General features: G+C 37.8%; 1 protein-coding gene across 5 annotated transcripts in view; it reads right to left on the bottom strand.

Annotated features, from left to right (window-relative positions):
• The window catches only part of LOC139726547 (proline-rich protein 5-like), a 109,666-nt gene that overhangs the window by 34,848 nt on the left and 51,673 nt on the right, over window positions 1-23,145 (bottom strand). For all 5 annotated transcript variants that reach the window (XM_071637536.1, XM_071637531.1, XM_071637535.1 and 2 more), the window contains one exon: window positions 18,996-19,398. In XM_071637536.1, the coding sequence (XP_071493637.1) occupies window positions 18,996-19,306 (311 nt within the window). In that variant the 5' untranslated portion in view covers window positions 19,307-19,398. The remainder of the gene's footprint in view (window positions 1-18,995; window positions 19,399-23,145) is intronic.

A 23,145-nucleotide genomic window follows, 5' to 3' on the forward strand; every position in this document is an offset into this window, starting at 1 on the left:
GGTAATCAACAGGTATCGTCAAAATCTTTGTCCTTCGTCACAGTCATAGGCGGATGTTTCTCCATGGTAAATACGACATAACTAGCACAATTAAGCACAATGATTACGACGATGTTGAGGATAACAATGATATTAATAATCGTCATCATTATCATCATCATAACAATAATAATAATAATGATAATAATAATAATATTATTGATAATAATAATAATAATAATAATAATAATAATAACATTAATAATAGTAATAATAATAATATTAATAATAATAATAATATAATCATAATAATAATAATAATAATAATTTCTATAATAATAATGATAATGATAAATGATGATGATAATAATAAACAGGAAGACGATGACAAATAAAAGAGGAAAAAGGTACTCCTGATAACATCTTTGAGGCGAAGGTCCTCTCTGAGATTATGCTTCTCACTATCTGACAATCATCGTGCCATGGAGTAATCATTTTGTCCCACTTAAGCTTCGTCGAGTGAGTTCAAGCAGCGATCTCGTAAGAGGTGTATCAGGTGCGGTAGAAGGGAAGCTGTGTAATTCTTAACACTCCAACAGCTGACGCTGTCGCGGGTGACTGGACTCACGTTTATTCAGAGATGTGGAAGAGATGGCCTAGAAACTTAGTGCTAGTCTGCACATGTTCAGCATGACATTTTCATTGGTGTCACTAGTCCTGTCCAGACGCCTAAAGAACACAGAAGGGTGTGTAACTCCGTTCCTTTAAAAAGAGAACGCTGGCGACATAAGACTCCAAACAATAATTCAGTAATATATCTAAGGTTTCTAGGGCAATTGACAGACAAGAATTGAGTGTGGAAAAAAGAACAGCGACAGCATACAGGTTCATCTGGACACAACAGTAGCACCCTGTCAAGAGACACTGCTTTCGACAAGAGGGTTTTACATCTAGTGTTTAGTTTTCTTCAGTAGATATGAAAATTCGCAAAAAACACCCCCCCACACACACACACAGTAACACACACACACACACTGTGTGTGTGTATGTGAGCGTGTAATATACACATTATATACATTATGTACATCCTCTTCTACTCCACGACTGATGCTTTACAGTAACCGCTAGCATTGTAGTGACAACAATTCTTGTGATTGCACTCACTATGATGATCCTAATACTGCATTTACAAGTTGCATCCAAACACGACACCCTGAAATGAATATCAGTGTATATTATGCAGGATGAACAATAGATTTCTTAGAACTCAATGCGGTTAAATTCACGTAAAATCCAATCCATGGATCAATATCAAAGTCATGTGGATCGTGTGATAATTATGACAAGAGCAAATTACAAGTTTATTGTTATTTATAACCTTCCATCTACTGGAGATCCTATATATTATGGTTATTCATAGTTATTTTGGATACGAATAGATATGAATCAAAACAACGATTATGAAGTGTGACGACTGTCTCGAGTATAAAGTCCTTTGCTATAAGACAACCATGATACTCAGACACACAAGTCTGAGTTTTATCACGCGATAACATCGCCTAAATAAATAGTGATTCGAGTGTAGATATATGACGCAATTTTCTTCTTGTGAGATTTTAACTACAAGGCTATACAGTGTTTAATGTTAATCATTAAACCCACTTAAGATGTACAGCGATGTCAACGCGACACACAGTTCAGAAAGTACACGTGCAACAGCATGTGGCGAAAAGTCATACATCATGCCCCCGTATTTCAGGGTTGCAAATCGACATCGTCAAACCGTTAAATGTCATTCTTACCACGTGAGTGCGGTACACGAGTGCGACGATGGGCGATCTACTATCCGTGCATGTTGACGTATGACTGTTATCTCTAATGAAATGCAGTTATCATCAAGTATTCTGCACTTCTCCTACGTCGTGCGTGTGTTCTACACGAATTTCGAGCAAGCGCAGCTGCCTGCATTTGCATGCACAGCATTGCTAAAGATATAATGCCGACATTAACTTGTACTACAGCAACCTATTTCCTTCCCACTGCTGTCTTCTTAACGTCCAAACAGATGTATTGTAGCACCCCCCCCCCCCCATACAACCCCAAGCCCCCAAGCCCACTCTTCTCTCCAAAGATCTTGTCCCATCACGACAGATTTTGACTTCAAAGGAAAGAACGAACCTGCCAGAGAGTCAAACAGGGACCTCAGGACACGAGAAATGTCGCATCACTTTGCATCTTCCATCACACTATCCCCCTGCATACAAGCCGACAAGAAGCTACTAGCCTTCAGCAGTTCCATGTTCTCCCAGAATTACTTCCACTTCTATTAACATTGTGAAAGGTTAACGTCTAGCTCTATGTTTCTCCTTGCCAATGAATATAATCACATCGCTTATGATATAAGAGTGAACACAAAGCAGAAGGAAGAAAAAATGTAGTGAGTTTCACCTACAACGACGAAATCTTGACAGAAACCATCTTACAGTTAAGAAAAAACAACAACTATGACTTCAGTTTAGATATCATAAGGTCATTCCTCGCACCGCTTTGCATCCTTCGGTCATTGAGATTTACTAACAATAGGCGGTATCCACACAATAATTTTATGAGAATGAAGTATGCTTACAATACATTTCTCGGTATCAAGTCACGTGAAGTTTCGCGTTCTATACGATTTATATTATCATATACATTCCTCCTCCCCGATCTGCAATGCCCCACACACATGCATGTATCTGTGAAAGCATCGGCTTTCGATGGAGCTATTAGATTAAATGTCAAAGAGCTCGGAATTTCGGAGCGTGGTGAACAGGTTGTTTCGAGGAGGAAAATATTATAATCTAAAGGCTATACGATGAATAACGGAGTACATGTTAGACTAGCTAGCGCACGACGTACATGAACAGTAGCATTGCATGTCGCTTTTTACCTATCTGGGGCATACAATTTTTTTTTCTGGTCCATGATCATTTATAGCACTATGAATTCCTTTCTGTTTACAATCATTTTTCTAAGTGTTTAGGTTGATAGATCCTCAACCTACAGCTAAGATGAAATAATGAAGAGTAATGCTGAAAATAATGAAGTAGAATTTATTATCAACATGATATCGAGGGAATACTTTTAATCTACCCTTTCTCGGCACCATAGTCAAAGTGATGGTGACAGACTATACTGATGTGCTGCCTTAATAATGAATCGTCTTAACACTCTACATACTGCGCTTTGTAAACTAACACGGGACTTTGATAATGTGTTATGATTTATGTTGTGTCTTCAACGTCATCTGAGTTATCTTCACCCGTTTCGTAGCTGTTGTGAATCTTGGGTTTCTGAGTCGAAGAAGGTTTGACTTTATTCCTGAATTACCCATGGTGATGCCCAGTATTATTGTCATGATTGTAGAGGGCCATTCAACAGATACAGTCCTGAGCCTGAAGAGTTTAATGTGATGTATACCCACGGAGTGGTCAAATACAATCTGAGTTAAATCAAGGAGCTTCGAAGCTCCTTGGTTGAATCTATAATGCGTCTGTTTCCAGTGATCACTGAGTTTGATAAAGACTTGAAGGCATTAACTGATGTTGCCTCGAAAGTATCAGCACACAGGCTATTCCAAAAATTCACTGCTCTCTGGTTGAAAGAGCGTTTAATCTCTAGAACTAGTGCTGTTGTCAAGATGTATCTTGTGTTCGCAGGTTGTGCAGAAATTTGAGTACATTGATACGAATTACATAACATATCTGCTGGTTCGCTTCTCTCATCGGAACAAAATGTCTTTAAAGGGATCGTACAGCTTTGGTTGAGACATAATTTCAGGTTTCTAACATTTTTTGGTGAGATAATGAGAAACCTCTTATGAAATATGAAAGAGCATGTAATTCTATGAGGAATTCAATGTTTATTTGATGAAAATTGGTTTTGAAATGGCTGAGATATCCAAAAAAGAGCGATTCTAATAAAGTGTGGGACCCACACTTTATTACGATCGCTTTGTTTTACTTTGTTTTTGGATGGTTCATTCATTCCAAACCCGATTTTCATCAAATAAACTTTGAATTCCTCTTAAAATGGTATGCTCTGTACTATATCATAAGTGTTTTCTTGGTATCTCACAAAAAGTTAAAAGCCAAATTCTCATCTCCACCAATACTGTACTATCCCTTTAAGCTACCTGTCACGAAATAGGGATTCTACGTTCTTAATCACTACGGTCACAGTGACTTTCCATGAAATTGAAGTATGGTTTTATCTCAGCAGGTATAGTCTAATTTACATTCTAGTCTTTTGACAGTGAGTGGACTTAACCAAGAACTGTTAATCATGAAGTTTAAGTAATAAAAAAATTTACGTACTCGGGTGCAAAAGGGGTAAGAGTAACTCGCAGCCCGTGTGATCATGTGTAATTAGGTTTAAAATGCTATGTTTGAGCATATCAGGTATTAGCTAGTATAAGGGCAAGTTCAAGGAATGCCATTATGTTGGTGGATTTCTCTCTTTTTCTCTCTTTTTTCTTCTTCTTTCTCTTCGTGGATGAGCGTGATCGAGATGCTAGCAGAAGGAGGCACAATATTGCGGGCTGATGAGCACGCAACTCACGGCCTTCCTCACCACGCTCCGACGACAGACTGAATGAAAGCCGGTTCGGCAGGCCAAACAAGAACATGTAGGGCGACGAATAAATTGTCTCTTTGATGAAACAGGAATGAAAGAGACAGAGACTGATACAAGGCCAAATGTAGCAACATCGCTTTCTGTGAGCATGCAGAAGAAGGTACAATAAAGAGACAGAGAGAGAGACTGGCAGTCTTAGAGGAGGAATATTTCGGATGTACCTTACAAATCAAAAAGAGAAAAACAACAAAAAAAAGGACAGTTGAGATTCAAGAAGTAGGCTTCTGCAACAGAAGTAGTTGATTTAGAGATAACAGCTCACCCAAGGACGGCGTCGTGAACACGTATTTTGTAGCGAGAGTCACTCCACACATCAACATGTCTCCGATCAAGCCAGGACGATTAGAAACATTCTCTGATTTCCTTCATTTCCTCTGCAGGTAACAGGATGTCTTTCAATTTATTACACTGGCATTAAAACTCAGGTAATCCTCTAAAATTGTTAATTCGCTCGATACCACTGATTCGGCGAAGCTATATTACTGGGCCTTGCACTTATTGACAAAGTAAGTGGTAATCATCATGATAAGTTTTTCAAGACTGTATATACTTGTTCTGCACTAGCACAGAGTACGTGAGTCTAGATTGATTAGCACTTCCTTATGATAACACTGGAAATATCACTGAAGAAATAGAAAATTCACAATGACATTTTCTGCTGCAATACAGCTCATTCAAAACGATGCTTCTGGAGACAAATATTGTCATGAATGTCAGACTGTTAGACATGTTGATGTTCTATCTCACCATATAGCCTAATACGACATGATAGAAAGATTTTAGTGTGCACAGAACAACCATCCTTTGGCTTCTGATGTCTTTAACACAAACCACAGTTACGGCACCGTTTACTGAAAGGGGCAGAACCGAGGGATGGGAAGTGAGTGCGAAACTTGATTGATATTAATAACACTGGATTCGAGTGACAGAGCCCCTTTTACAACACAGGCAGAACTAGCCTAGATACGTCTGCCTCGTGTTGCTGTTCTTCTCATACAGTATATACGGTCTTCATGTCATTGGCTGACTAATCACTCTAATTAAAAATTTATAAGCAAAATCTGTTGCTATGTACTTTGGGTACTACTTTCCTGATTACACACAAAATTATTATTCAACCTGAACACGAGATATGCCATTCTGGTCATAAATCTTATTCTTATGTAATTAAATGTTCAAACCTCATTTTCCATTGCCACGTTCGTGTGTAAGGAGGGGCGATAAAGTCAAACAAAATGATGGATTTAAAAGAGAGAGAGAGAGACTGTTTATACGAAGACTGCGCAATTGTACAGGTGACATCCAGATAACATAAAAATTTCATATTCAGTCTGTGAAAATTTACTTTCTCCTGTCAGTCGTCCAGTCAGCACAAGTTTAGATGACATTACGAGGTCTTGCCTTTTTTATTCAACGTGGCCCATTGACTGGGTTAAGGAAGCTGCCATATAACAGGGAGGCTCACCTCCCTGTATATAACAAGAATGTGATTTTCGTGGATGTACAGGGTCTTGAAGTAGGTTAGAGAACGAGCTTTCAGAATGCACATTCACAAAAGTGAGAAATATTTTAGAATCTGCGCAATGATTAAGTCCTAAATCAGTTGTGAATTTTACCTGCAAAGCTCCTCCGTTGTCTCCAATTCTCTCATTCTCGCTTTATATCCCTCCCCCTCCCTTCCTCCCCTCCCCTCCTCCTCTCTAAGAATGTGTAATCAAATTATGCACCGACGGTGTTCAAAGACGTGTACATTTATTTTTTTTCGGTCAAAATACCTTTAAACCTAGGCATTAGAACGGGTTTATTATGGGCACATCAACATACACAGTTCCAAACGCATGACTGTCACTGCTAAAACAGTGAGTTATTTGACGCACGCATTACGAATCATTCTTCAAAATATTGATCCAATCGGTATATCTTAATTCGCACATTTTTCCTCCTCTGCACGTACCGTTCATTGGCATATTCAATTACATGCACACTGCCATCTTGTGTTATAATGCGTCAGGGAAATAGTCTCGCAACCACACGTCTGGTCTTTTCAGAAGCTACGTTCTGCCCACGTCATTTAAATACTGTATAATAGCCAACTTCTTCTTTTTATATAGCTGTAAATATCCGATTTGGGATCTTACGGCAACTGATTGCAGCAACAGTTTTTAATTACTCAGGTTTATGTGTAATTTCGTCTACACATGACATGATGCCGACCTTTGGGTTTCTCTTATTCATTTAGCGATTTGCCAATATCATCTCTGTTTCTTCGGGATAATTCGTAATGATTACATTGCAGTCCAATCACTTATCATGACATGATGGTATGGTAAACAACAACAACAAACTAATTCATTGCTACGGAAATACTGATTATGATTTCGTCACTACCGAAAACATTTGAATAGAATGGAAATTAGTAATAGTTGCAAACGTACACGTTTTATTTTTATCACTGTATTGACATCAGTGTTCTCATGTTTCTCATTATCACTATACTGCATGTGTATTTCATGTCATCAACACTATTAGAATAATCAATATCATCCTGTAAGTTTGTTTGTTTGTTTGATTTATTTTTCTTCCAACACAATTTCATACATAAATCAAAATTATTTTCAGTAATATCACATGGAATATCAGTAAGCAGATTACAAGTACATGATTCAAAGAAGGAAAATCGATGTGTAAATTAATTTCATTAACAAATTATAAATCGTATTACCAATTTTCCAAATAATTATCTGAGAAATTATGCGGAAGAAGGACTGCCACTATAAGCAAAAGCTTGAGCACGTGGCAGCCCAGGGACCTATCTACATAATACACAAAAAATTATATTGTTTGCGGAATGGAGAAATACTACAAAATATAAAACACTGTAAATACATTATGTTTTTTATATATGTATAGTGCATAGGTACGAATAAGAGTAACGTGAAATATGATGATGATGATGATGATGATGATGGTGATGTATGATGATGTTGACAGGGTAATGATGAAGAAAAATGTGATAATGAAGATGAAAGTGATAGTGATGATGCTGAAGATAATGGGAATGAAATGAAATGATAGACACAGAAACATTGCGTATATTTATTGTAGTTTTAAATCCAATTTACAGGAAAAGAAATGTGATCATATAAAAAAACATATATTCAAATGCTATATTCATAGATTGTTATCTGACAGTAATGTAGTTTTCAATCTAGCCTTGAAAGAATATAAAGTTTTACACGATTTAACATAATCTGGGAGTGTATTCCAAAGATTTGGTCCATTGTGTCTTATAGATTTTTGTGCAATTAATAATCTGGGATTTACTAAATGAAAATTTTGCGAATTGCGAGTGGGATATGAATGAACGGTATAATTCAGTTTAAAGAAATCGTGAAAAAATGTTTGGAAGTAAGTTGTTCAAATACTTATACATAAAAAGCAAAGAATGTAATGTATTTATATCAAATATATTCAGTGTTTTTAACTGATGGTAATGCTGGTACTCCAATCAATACATCAACTAGAACAATTATTATGAGTATTGTTATCATTATAGAGTTGCCTTCAAAGTATGTATAATTACTTCCAATTTACCATCATTTGAGATCGGTATGAAGTAAGTGCATCCGCTGCATTTTGTGTTCTCAGATTATCTCGTGAGCTTTCAGTTGATTTATTTGAGCGTAATGAACATTAAAGGAATGTGAAATTATCACCATCGGCTGAAATGCTTTGCATCGTGATGCTCTATACGCAATACGGGTGCACTATGTATGCATACACTGTACTATATACATTTTGAAGTCATGCACCCGTAGTCTATACGTGCAAGACCGCAGCAAATCCGTGAGCGGAGAGAGATTTCCATATTCAATTTCCACACGCGCAGCAAAGTGCCTAATATGGCGTCCTTGGGCCGAAATGTCAGATTAATTTCGACATAATCACGAAGCGATTACGAGGCGTATGAAACACGTGTCTGGTGGAGGCCGAGATGTGAGCTGAAGTGGCGGGTGATTGCTTCGCGCTGTTGGGTTAATGATGTAGACGGCGGAAAAAATTGAAGGGTATCGTGTCATCCAATAAGAGTCGAATGTAATTACAATGCAAACATGCATGCAGCATCTTTGAAAAGCATGGCGCAAAAGCGACTATAATACACTCATTACATTAATAGGCCATCGTATATTTTATGCACCACCATAATACTTAAAGCGGGGTCACTAGTGTAAATACCTATGACTTTCGGGTTTGGGTTTTTTTTCTGAAAGTAGAGTTGTCTCTTCATGAGATTGAAATAGGATGTTGGTATAATCGGTAATTATACATGTACATAATATCATGGAATTAAAAAGAGTTTTGATATAATGTTTACGCCTGTCAATAAACAAATAATACCGGGATTTCGATTTGAGGAAGCATAATAAGTTATGCGAACACTATAACGGTGTGAGTTTTGGACAATGATTTTGTGACTGACGAAAAATGTGGACCTCGTTGACTCTAATGAATAGGAATATAATCAGGCTAACAACATGGCAATGGTTTCATCAAAATTGGAGATAAGATACTACGGAAAAGGGAACATATTTTCAATGCATATCGATATTTTGTCGCGCTGCACGAATGAAAACTATAGCTGAGGCGTCGACTATTTAATTCACATCGCTGACATTACTTTGTGCAAAGAGAGAGAGAAAAAAGGAAAGGGATGTAAATACAAATCAAATGAGCATGCATGGAATCACGTTTCAGCTTAGCATGTAGCAACTTTACATCCACCCCCCACATACACACACACACGCGCACACACACAAACACAAAGAGAGAGAGAGAGATGAGCAACGTTCCTAATTATTGGAACAACACCAAAATTTGATGTCAAGGCTCGAGTTTCTTATTTCATGGTAAAAGGGGAAAATCAATTAGAATACGTGTATAGGTCAACAGAAGACTTGTAAAGCCGTGACTTTGTAACTTCATCCACTTGCATGTTTTATGTGGTCACTCTGTTTTATGAAAATACGTGGAATTTCTAAATTCCATAAGCTTTCTCGTTTCATTACGATGGAGTAGTACGATAAAAATGTTCCATTCTATTTGTTGATGTTACTTCACGCTTTAACCCATAAGGTGGAACTGTACTTTAAAATTCCGTGCTACGTAATTGAAGGAAATTAAATTCATCAATACTATTCATAGAATGTATTTGCATCAGGACCTTTTCATAATGGCGTCAACATAATGGTGCGCATAATAAATAATTAAGAGCTACACGGAGAGCTTAACGTATCGAAGGGAGTCAGAATTCAGATACTGCTGTCATGGTAACGGCTGATTTGATAATTTGCAGTAAACTTCCGATTTTTCCACTGGTTCGCTGCACTGTCCTTCCCCTACATTGCTGCTTTGTTTCCTTACTGTATCCCGTGCTCACTGTGCTATATCGCTATCAAGGTTGATATCCTCAGCATCACTTCCGTTCTTTTATTCCAAACTATATACCTTTGACTCACTTGAGATCGCGACATGCGGCCACATTAGATGTGAATAAATACAATACTTACACACACACACGCACGCACACACATACACACACACATACATACATACATACATACACAAATAAAATTGTTCGATTTAATTTGTCTTCATAAAAATTGTGTGTTGGACATGCGCACACTTTGAGGAGCGAAAGATGAGGGGAAGTAAAAAAGTGTGTGTGAATGTGCGTGTCAGTGCGTGTGTGTGTGTTTGATAATTATCATTTTTTCCTAGATGGATGAGCGAGATATCATAAATTTTACAGGCAAACATAAAGGCAGAGATACACGAAATCAAATAATGCGATCTAGACAAGCGAGTTTGTTCATTCGACCACGAGAGAAATTGCCCTGAATTTGTTATATGACGAGTTGAAATGGGGGAGGTGACGCATTATGAATCGACACTCTCAGCATGACTCGGTGCGACGACTTTCTTTAAAGGGAAACTCCACACTGCTCAAGTGATGTCAAATAAACAATGAAAGATTTACTAAATTAACACAGTAAATTCACATTGCAGTTTTCACGAAACAATTGAATAGGTCATAGTCACGTATGACAATATGCGGTGATGTTATTTCTTCGCAAGTTTACCACAGAAATACACAAGATCTATCTAATTTTTTTTCTTTTGTTTTAAAACTTAGATGATATTAACAGACAATTTTGCATTATAAGCATTAATTAAATCAGTGCAGAATTATTAGCAATGATTAGCAATGATGAATATTATTGGGGAGGGTGTAGTTGCTTGAATATAGAAAAATTATTTTCATATCATTTCTCTATACTAACGTAACAGACTATCGATTACATCATGGTTGAGTGTTGTCTTATTTCGGACGCAGCTTTATTGCTATCACATATAGTATAAATATAGAATAAGTCATTTCTACTTTTGTTTCTTTACGTTTCTTAAACACTTTCATAAAAATAAAGAACAAAAACAAAAGACGAACTTCGAACAAATTAATAGCTATGATTTAATTTACACACATAACATTGTTGGGTGCCGATAGGAAGGCATGCAGCGCCTAAAAAAGAAAAAAGAAAAAAAAGAGACATATTAAAAAGGAAATGTCTACATTCCTACACACAAATATGCACACTCTCTCTGTCACACACAATATGAGTCTTTATGAAAATTATTACTGCACAATGTATTATATCTCTATCAGAATTGTTTGTACATCTACAATGCATTTTGATACGTACTTTCTTTGATAGAGAGTGGTAATCTATTCCAGATCATCTAGGTCCACTTAAAAAAAAAACTAATCGGCGAAACGCAGAGGTTCTGAAAGAAGGTAAAGTAAAATTATTTCAATTCCTTTTGTTGTGTTTGCGTTTACCTTTGCATTCATAACCTAAAACGGTCAAGTAAGGAAATGAAAAGCAAATCATTACATTATATTAAATCAGCATGATTGAGGAACAAGCCTATTGAGTAATGCAAGCTGATTTTTATCAATTACACTGGCCTATTCGGAGGTCGTGTTCCTATTCACATTTCTAAATCAGTCCACGAGAGGGGCATATTATAAATTATATGAATTGAAAACACATGATAAAATCATGCCCAGTATACGGAATACACTTTGCTTCCTGAGACTGATGACGTGAGTTGTGATTACTGATTCTCCTTTCTTGTTTATTTATTTGCTTGCACTATCTGTCTCTACAGAATGAGAGATTCTGATTGAAGAAGGTGTGAAAGCATATGAAAACAGAGTTTGCCGTAGAAATAATTTCAAAGTAGCAAATGTAATAAACAAAGTAACCTGAGATTTGCGCCCATCGGATGACACACGAATGACCGTTTTTGCCCTTAAATGAAGCTTTCTCCCTGACCTTATCGTACCGACACGTTTATGAACTTTGTGCGTCTGAACTTTGTACGAGCACTCGACGAAAAATACTGATCATATCACAAATTGTGGACACATTCATGAATCGTGCTAATAAAGAAGGCTTGACTCCTTGGGGAGAAAGAAAGAAAAAAAAAAAAACGTCTTCGTGCAAATTTGTGAGAGGATGCTCGGTGGACCTTGGGTATTCGCTTCTCGTCTGTCACACTTGCATTTCACACTACGACTGAATCCACTCACTTTCCTGTGACCCGTTTCAATGTTTGTAGTCCTTGTTAGTTACAACAGTAGCAGTTACTGCGGCAACAATCTGAAAACTCGACTGAGTGATTATTTCCTGGCTGCTGTCATAGCAACTGCCATCTTTGCAACCTATAGAAATTGCAGGCATCTTTACAAAACACACCCCTGGTCTGAGTCTATGCAAAACTTAACAAGACAGCAATGATAGAATGCTTGATGTTATCTTCTCTTCACACTTATGATGATTGCATTGTAACCCCGTATCATACTGATGCGGACTGAGACGACCGAAATATCAGTTCGTTTGATTGTTTGTTTTTGATTTCTTTTACATTGGAACATATATGCAGGACATATATAATTCACGAACTGGTGATATTTAACCGTAATAACATGCGAGCCATACACTGTCATATGATACCACTTGATATTGAAATAAAGCACATGCCCTCCTACTTGCAACACTTGCAACGTTATCACGAATAATATAATTACGCCCACATATAATTCAGGTAGATACAAATTGTATGCACACCTACGTACAAGCTTCACACTCGTGCAAGCACACTGCACGTTTACCCATGATCGCATCTATATATATATATATATATATATATATATATATATATATATATATATATAGACAGATAGACAGACAGATAGGTAGATAACTGTAGCTAGAGGAGGGGTAGGGGAGAGGAGACAAAGAGAGATTGAAGAGATATATCTATGTGTATTAAGAAGCGCAGGGAATCCTGAATTTCTTTTTTCTGCTACACTGTGCTCATTAAAAAACGGGCAAAAAGCCAAGATCTTTTGATACGAGAGTCAACAGCGGAAGAAAGTTGAGATCAATCTATCAGCAATCTTATTTCTTGATCATTATTTCTCATTGTGGTGAAACCAAAGAAGGTCTAAATCCACAGGTTACTCAGTAGGTTTGATCCGGAGAGCTATGCGGAAGCGCGAGAAAAGTCGTATTACACCCGTCTTCAGCCTTAAGAATTATCATCAGGCGAAGACGCAGCAATCAACGTGATCTTACAGGAAACACTCCGTATTTCCTTCACGCTAGACTGTAGGTCACACAGAATAAACATGACATATACATAGACAGAAAACAGAGAGATTGAAACTACAACAAGAAGGGTCATTTGTTTGTTTCAAAAGGTCAAATTTCCATACGAACATCATGCTCACTGCTGAAAAGGGGGCGGCCAGTTGATGGAAAGTCGATCAGCAGGGATGATACACCTTCATCACATTCTGTAGCACTAACTAATTTCTTAAAGTTTTCTTATAAGTGCGCCATCTGCATAATTCATCCCCCTCCCCCTTGACATCATCGCGATTTAATCTTCAGATTTTGCTCTTTTTACTTTTCCTTTTTTTAGCATCGATAAGAGCAATACTATAGAAGCAAGAACGAGACATCTGTATTTGTTGATGAATGCACCTGCACTCTTTAGTTCAGTTTTACTTCTGCCCAGTTACATATCTCACTCCTGTAGTGTGTGGTTGGTATCAGGAGGCATCGCTAAAATTAGACTTCCCAGTCTCCCATTATGTAGGGCAGTTTTGCTAGGAGCATAGCGAGGAAGCTGGGCTGTCCCAGTCGAGTAATCGATGGTACTGGAGAGAAAAATTCCACCACCAGGCTTCTTCGTTATTTCATTACACGCATGACCATAGCTACAAGAACCCTCCTCCACTTACCTCGCACTAAGAATAATGACTCACAGAAAAAAAATGCTGCATACCTCTCATGGGCAAGCGAAATTGCGAAGTGGGGAATTGATTCTCGCATGGATGGGGAGGCCGACTTTTCTACACCCATCATATCCTCAATTAAGCTGAATTAAAATGACCTGATCGAGTGCGGCATGGGGCACATTAAGTCGCCATTGCCGCCCGTAAGATGGTGTTTCACTGTCAAAGGAAATGACAAGTTGATAGACGACGACGTACATCGAATGCTCAAGCGTGACGGATGACGAAAGGAGGGACGTGGAAAGCTCCCAGATTTGAATGAAGATGATACTGAAGGGGTTTGGACCTGTATTGTTTAATCATGCGCGGGTTAGGCAAGACACTGGCTTCAGTATAATGACACCGAATCGTCGACACTTTTGGCCATGTATTTTTCAATGAAAATGCCATTATTGCTGCATGATCATTTCCAGTAATGACAATAACTGATAGAGAAATGAATGATAATAGGATGATACCTTTAAGGTACAGGTGTAATCATAGGCACAAATACCTTGTCACATTTTGGCTGAAAGCATTTAATGAAGCGATAATTTACTAAAGGTGCCATCAGACTCGATTTGAATGATCGCGTTTTATCAATAAGTGGCTCCTCTTTATCCATCTGAAGTCATATCATTAACAAAGTCATCTAAGTCAACAGAATTTTGTGGTGGTGTAATCAGTAATTGAATGAATCAATCAACTTCAACTTTAAGTTGAAGTTCAACCGTACCGTTCTACCGTACCGTTCTACAGCCATTCTTGAAGTGTAACAGGTATGAGTTAAAATGCGGGTAAAATGTCACTTGTCTTGTCAGGCACATTCCAAGGAAATTCGCGCCAAGCCCACTCACTATCTCTCCAATAGGCATAGGTCCATGATATGAAACACTACAACTATGAAACACTAAAAAGCATATCACCTGCATGATTACCAATTAGGCTCTCCATAATGTCATCGGACTACTAATTGCACAAGCGTACACGATCGTCGCAGAAGCTTCAGTGAAATTGACGAAAGAAACTCCCGGCCAAATGAATACTATTGCAACCGTAATTGCGCAAAGTTTTCAAGGGTACAATATGCTCGATCATTCCCTTATCTGTAGCTGTGATACGTGGTTAAATGCCCAAGTGAACGTGAGAAGGAAAAGGCATATTCCTGTGCCAATGGCTTGAAATATTATTTAAGCAATAATGTCACACGCCAGGTTTAAAACACCGCGGCACAAAGGCCGATGTGAATGGTCCAACTAAATTCAAACTTTAATAGTTTCCAATACGCACGCATACGAAAACAACTGTATCATAGCATCATCATGCTTTACTTTTGAGCCATTGCAGTAAACATTGTGTAAAATTTTCAAGAAAGTACACTGTAAAAACATCGGTGTTAGATTTAACACCACGGGTGTTAAATCTAACACCGATCAAACTTCAATAAAGGACCACACCCACAGGTGTTAAAAATGCACTGTGATGGTGTTGAAAAGTGTTCGCCTGACACTTCGTGGTGTTAATTTGACACTGTACCTGGTGTTATTTTGACACTGTACTGGTGTTAGTTCAAAAATGACACCACATGGTGTTGATTTGATATTTGCTGGTGTTAATATCAATGGTTTAACACCCGTCCAGCTTCAATAAGGGACCACACCAGCTGGTGTTACTTTGGTGTAAATTTATTTTCAAATTTTTTCAAAAATTTAGTATTTTAATGTAAAATTCTTGATCGTCTTGTTTAAATTAAAAATCAACAAGAACTGCAGTTACTAAGAAACTCTTCAAAAAACAGTTGGAAATGACACCCGTAGGTGTTAATTTAACACCATAAATGAGCACCGAAAATTTAACACCAGCTCGGTGTTCACTATTTAACACCGGACTTTTTGCAGTGTATGTATGTGGGACAGTGTGGATACAGTGTATGTGCAATAGAATGCCACTGGCAGTCACTCATCCATCTCACTCAGTGTGATTCTTGATAATTCAAAATCATAATGTGTAAAGTTATCTATGCAATTAAGGCTCAACAACCTCTTTTGAGTTTTTTTTTTTGTTTTGTTCCCGTTCGTTTGTAATTTCATTTGTGTTTTGGTTCTAATCCGCTAGTTTATATACACTCAGCAAAAAAAAGAAAGAAAGTAAACTCTTTTTCAAGTTTATATTCTCATAAAATATTTGGCTAAAAGTTAATGTATTTTACACCATATTAAAGAAAACTAATCGGCTATCAACCTGGTAGATCATCAAAAAAAAAAGGGGGAAACTTTACGCATGAGTCAACATCTTTGTTTTTCTCTTCCAAAGCACAAAAGTAAAAATTGCAAAAAAAATGAACAAGTTATCATTTATGCGTAAGTGCTCTTCCATAAACAATAAGAACAAAAGACAAATTTAACATAATAAGAAACATCAATTAAGTGGCAAAATGAAACCTATGATCTCTGTAATATCTTTGAAGGCAAAAAGTTCAAAAAAGGCGAAAAATAATGGAGGAAAATGAAGAATCTCCTATCAAATCCAAATTCAAATGAAATGAGAGAAGACGCAATATCAACAAAATATGGTAGGAATTTGAATTGATTGAACAAAATTAGAAAAACTGTAAATAATATTTGGTTCTTGAAATTGTCTCATGGATACTTAAATTACGAAATTAAAAGAATGAAATTAAGAAATTATGTTGATTTAATCATCTTTGTGCCTTTACTTCCTATGTGATTTGAAGTTTGAGTTGACAGAAAATTCTTATTTTCCCCATTCAGTTTCCCACTTTGCTTTTGTTTGAGGTTATAAATAGATAAAGAGAACGAGAAACTTTTTTTTTTGCTATTTCATTGTGTTGAACTGGTCTTATGTTACTATTGTTATCTTGAAGGACATTTGCAAATGAAAGACAACATGTCCATTTTTGCAATTTTCACTTTTGTGCCTTGGAGGACAAAACATATATGTGCTTACTCATGCGTAAAGTTTCCCTTTGTATTGACCTACTAGGTTGATAGCCAATTGAATTAACTTCAATATCGTATATGATACATTGATTTTCATCAAAATCTTCTCTGAAAAAAAAAAAGATAACCTCCAAAAAGTGTTTACTTTCTTTATTTGCTGAATGGGTATTGTACTCCATACAATGCAGACATGCAAGTTGCCAGGTTGATTGAACTTTGTCTGATTTCCTGAACATCCTGTTATTGTCACTGTCCATTGCCGTTGTCATTGTAATTTTCGCTGCCATTGCGTGGGGAAAAAGGCACCATCTGTACTAAATAATGGAAAACAAACCGTAATGTGAGTAGGCCTATTCACGATTTCACCTCCACTGCATGAGATAAGGAGGTGCATATGATCTGTTTTGAAACGCTCGAACGTATTCGACTAAAAGCAATCGTTAGCTGAAGGATTCGAAGCTTTTCATTTTTCCATTGCTTTTTTTTTCACTCACTACAATCCTTTTACCATGCAGGCCCTGTGGTCAACAAAATGGTTCGTCAGCTTTAAGTTCTATCCCTCTTTCCCATTTCAATATAATTTATCAATCACAGAGTACTTGCAACATAATGTTGAATGTAAGTATCCGATTAAAGTAAATATTACAACATTAAAGTGACATGGGAAAACGTATGAGGCAAGAATCGCGTCTACTGTTCAACCTAACGTATACTTCACATCAAATTCGACAGTATATCTTGCCTACCATTTCTAATTTACAAGACACTCAGATATAAAAAGAATGTGATGGTACGTTACAATTGAAATATCTCTCTAAGAAAACGAGAAGAGTAACTGGTGGGAACGCTATCACATGTTCACAAAACTGACACTCTTTTGGGTGTTGAAATCTGATATCACCATCATCTCACTATACTTACCTCCATTTGTACCAATCCACACTCCACTCCAACCTCATCCCCTCCCCCTCGCGTCACAAGGGGCTACTCTATAGTAAGTACGACAACCCCACCCCTCATCGTAAACTGTGTACTACCAGGCAGCGTATAGAATAACACTGAAAACACCGCAGGCTCTCGAGTGCACTTTGACCGAGCTCGCTTTTGTTATCAGTTTCCCAGCCGAAAACCCGACCTGATATTTACTCAGTACTAATAAAACAACGCTGTAAAACACTGTGACCCGTTAATCCACTTGGGTAAAAGCAGGAGGGTGGACACCTCCCTGGTATAAGTACCCTACGAAATATTTCAGCTGTCCAAGGATGGGATACATTGTTGTTTTCATTGTAATACTAGAGCAAGCATGTCCTAACTATGTGTGAACCGCAAAACTGTTATATTCCCGTTCTTGACAATGCAGAAGTCATGCTCCATTAATTCGTGTACCAACACTCGTTCTTTACCGGGAATCTGGCTTCAGACATACGAACTTGCTGGTCTGTTTATTCATCGTTATCAAACTTTCGCAGATGGGTAGGCCTATATTCCGTCACGGGACATTTGCACTCTGCGTTTGTGACGACATACAAGGTCCTTGTACCTAGGTCCTACCATACGACAAGGTATAATGGTGATCAGGTGATAAGCTTGGAGATGCACATCCACGCCATGTTTTCAACCTGATGCGTTATTGCAAGTAATTATATGTCACGCGGCTAGATATCAAGTTCAATGTCCCATTCTAAGTTTTAACATCGTACATTGACAGCACATTGAACACATTAATCAAGATGTCAAAATGTCTGGTTGTCAGGAAGTATTGACATACACAGCAGGGTAAAAGAAAAGCTAGAAAACGGAGCAGACGATACGCGCGGCTCGCGACAAGCCACACTTCGCGGGCCGCTCGCGGGCCCCCAACATAATACACGAAGCTAAATTGAGTTAACACAGCTCTCTCACCCACCTGCAGCGAGGTAGGCGTAACAGCAAAAATATGAAGAGGGAAGGTTTTACAAATTTGAGCCACGTACCTGTTCCATTCCTCGTTTCTTAGTCCCAGAACCTGCTGGGGCTTGGTGGAAGCTTCGAATTCCGGTTCGTGCTGCAAAACAGGCATGGCGGACCCCCTTCGAGTCGCTAGCCCGATGTTTGTTCCCACGAACGCCGAGAATCGACGTGCGGTCTTGCCGGGACTCCGGCGCGGTTTGCTCGGTGTGTCCGTAGCGCTGATCCATGGCTGTACGACCCCCGTTCCCCCACCGACGCCACTACTCGGAGATTGGTGGTGAGCAGCCAATAGGCTCAAAGTGGCATGGGGCTCAGCGAAAGACCGGCGTTTCATTGCTGATGGAAGAGCACCACAGCGGGACAGGTGCTTGGAGTTGGAAGCAGCGAATACCCTGTACCTCAGTGTGACGGCATTATGCACGTTTCCTGAAATAAAAAAAAAAAAACAGTAAAGGACAAGAAAGATATGATATCTACTCGTATCGATGGAATGATGACAGAGTGCTTCTATCAAACCCATTTGATGATTTTCACCTTGAGTCAACAGACGTTTGTATGCACCAGAATAAACAGCTAGGAAATAAGGCAGAATGTGCATATTTTGATTTATGAAATATTTGAGTTTAAAAAGAAAGCAATATACTTATAGACCATTTATGTCCTCAAATTTCACGTGGACTAAGATAAACAGCTAGAATGTAAGTCTTGTCTAATGACTGTGACTACTTGCATATCACAAATAGTCAAGAGATATCACAACTTTAAAATGTTGAAAAGGATAATTTATTTCGCCTTCAGATGTTTTAAGCAAGTCATTAATACCGCAAAATGGGTACACATATTTTACTCCTTAAAGATGGGAATAAATTTGTTCCATAAAAGCTACACTCGAACATTATTTAATTCAATTATTATGCTTCCCACTCTTTAAATTGAAGCAATGCATATTCCAACGGGTGCTGTTCGTTATTCCGAAGGTTCGATATTCCGAAGGTTCGTTATTCCGAAAGTTCGTCCGAAACACACAAATTCCCTATACCTAGAGGTTCGTTAATCCGAAAATGTGATGAGTGTTGTTATTCCGAAGGTTCATTAATCCAAAAATGAAATAAGGTTCGTTAATCCGAAAATGAAATAGGGTTCGCTATTCCGAAGGCTCGTTTATCCGAAAATGAAATAGGGTTCGTTATTACGAAGGTTCGTTGATCCGACGTGATGTAGGGTCCGTAACGAACCTTCGGAACACCGAGCTTTGTTTCATTTTCGGATTAACGAACCTTCGGAATAACGAACCTTATTTCATTTTTGGATTAAAGAACCTTCGGAATAACAAAACTCATCACATTTTCGGATTAACGAACCTTCGGAATAACGAATCTTCGGAATAACGAACCTTCGGAATAACGAACCTTCGGACTAAAGAACCTTCGGAATAACGAACCTTCGAAATAACGAGCTGTAACCATTCCAACAACCGGATTTTTTTTTTCTTTTATCATTTAACTGCATTCTGCACATGCACCTGCGCAATAGCACTGCTTCCACTTGATTACTCAATCTTATTAATTCTGTCATCGAATATTTTTTTGAAGAATCTTTTTTAAAGAATCCATCCATTTCCAGCCTAACAGCTCACGATAGCGGTCTCCTACGTTCAGTTATCTCGCTTATTTCCTGGGGAAAATCTAATATGTTTTGAACAATATGTTTATTACACAACACTCACGCATATCGTATGCTTTTGTGAAAGCTTGGTTAATTACATCAATCACTGCAATTGTCATTCTTTGTATTTTTGGAATTTGTGTTGAATTTGTATTCGCTTGAATGCAGAAATAAAACCAAATAAAACCAAACCAAACGAAAAATGGGAACACGGTTGTCGCTTCATTTCTTGCACAGAATATGACGCAGCACTGCTCATGAAGTCACCATAAAACAAATCTCAGGATCTTGGCACACGTTCACGCCGAATTCATGTATTCCTAACGAAACTCCTCAGTCAGACAGTAATCTAAGACTTTCCAGTCATTATTAAAATGGTTTTCAAAGTGCAGACGACTGGTCTCGGTGGTTTCAGTCATCTAATGCGAAATTAAGTCACCGGGGGAACAGCGCCATCTTCAGTTTACCGTCTCGCCTCGAAGTCGCTATCGTGCATGTATAACAATGAGCATCATGTATGATTGTGAAATCAATAAAACTCAAAATGCACTTTCATAGATGGAGAAGAAACACATACTGAGTATGCGTGTAAGTGGGCAACCAAAATCGTATGAAAAATAACTATACACCTGGGTGGTTATTTTTACTCCGAAATGCCACGATAAATTTGCTTAGGTGTTTTTTACTCAAAAGACTTACTTTAGCTTTAATCTGCATACACTTACTTCAAAGAGAAATTCATTGTTTAATTACGGTTTCTGAAGTGGATCAATATCGCCAAGTGAATACGGACTTTCACAAATGTACGTGACGAGCAGCAGCCGTGTGACCAATTAGAACACTACTGTATTTTGAGGTTTCGTAGGACGTCATGTTTGACAGTGTTCTGTGGTAACTGCAGTAACTCGATTTAAAAGTTTGACTGATCTAGTTTTATTCTTATTTTACCCGTTGGTTTTGGCCACGCATTCCCCTCTTTGAGTCTTTTCTCCTTGAAAGGTCTACTGGGCCCAAATATATCAAAGCGATCAGAGAAAACAATACTGGACAGTCCCTTGACCTGTAAAATACGACCTCCGATAAACAGTACGTTGAGATTGAAATGAACTTTGGTTACATAACCGTGCCAGATTTGCAACAATGCGCCGCTGTGACTGCAATAAATAATCAGGTATCTACTGTTCTCTGAAATCTAACACTGATCGACTGACTGTCGAAAGCTAACTGATTATTCCGTGACAGTAAAACCTGATAAGCAATCATCGCTTCATGCCTCGAAAGAGACGGGGGGAAAATATTGCAGCTCTAATCGACTGTTGGGTTGAAGGAGACCAGCAAAATAAAAAACAACAACATTGTATTGTTTATCAACTTTGTGGCAGAAACATTATCATGATCGATAAGAAAACATCACATGACATTTAGATATATGATAAGCTTTCAAGCTAAATGTAAGACAACAAGAAAAACTGAGAAAAACTGGGATGATCTACCCACTGATTTTTAGTGTTGCATCATATGAATAATAATGGTCTTATTACGGTACTATGACGTTTTTTGCGGAAATCTTTCTCGTGTGTGTGTGCATGTGTTTGCGTTATGTGTGTTTTCCTAATATGTACCGTATGGTATGTCCCCCCCCCCCCAAAAAAAAAAAAAAAATTACAACGGGACCCTCCGCAATGATAACTTTAAAAATAGTGAATCAATCCAAATACAATTTCAGGGTGCGAAACCTATAACTCATTGCCCACATCTTACAGAAAACCCTATTCGATTTGCTTCAGTGGTCAAACAGAAATGAGCAATTTTGTAGAGCATATCAGGAATTTCTTCCCTCCAAGTTCTGTCTATTGTGTTCACACACATCAAGAGCATCCAAGTGCTAAACTTAGGAAGAATCAGACTCATGACATACTTTACAACAATCCACATTTCTCTGTGACCGCTTAACCAAATTGAATGGGGTTTTCTGCAAAATAGAGCTAAGATGTTATATTTTAAGACCCTGAAGTAGCATTTAGACAGTTTAATAATAATTATTGGGTGTCTTCAATGCGAAAATCTGATTGTAATTTTTTGGGGGACATACTGTAATATCGTCACTTATTGTACACTCGTCTTAAGATATGATTATCAGCAATAGCTGAATGTTGTTACAATGAAGCGGAGTGCACGCAACAGATTCGAGCAAGATTGGTTTTGTTCCAGTGCAAAAGAAAAAAAAAGTGAAGATATATAGGTGGTGCCCAAATGACAGGACAGTCGCATGCCCAAGACCACTCAGTTTGCATAAGATGCCAAAGTAATCCCCTGAACGACAATCTAACCGCAATCTTTCTGAACTTTCTTAAGTTTTCAGAAGGGTCATTCACCAATATAATAAACATTAAAGTCTTATGAATACTAGTGGTCTTGATACGGTATTGCGAAACCGCTCGTTCGAACTTTTATAAGTATTTTTGAATCGATATCATCGATTTTGATGATGATGATGACGATGATAAT

Source organism: Diadema antillarum, unplaced genomic scaffold, assembly GCF_040938485.1.
Source record: "Diadema antillarum isolate AM-2024a unplaced genomic scaffold, OU_Dant_1.0 seq00000089_RagTag, whole genome shotgun sequence".
In the NCBI taxonomy this organism is placed as follows: Eukaryota; Metazoa; Echinodermata; class Echinoidea; order Diadematoida; family Diadematidae; genus Diadema; species Diadema antillarum.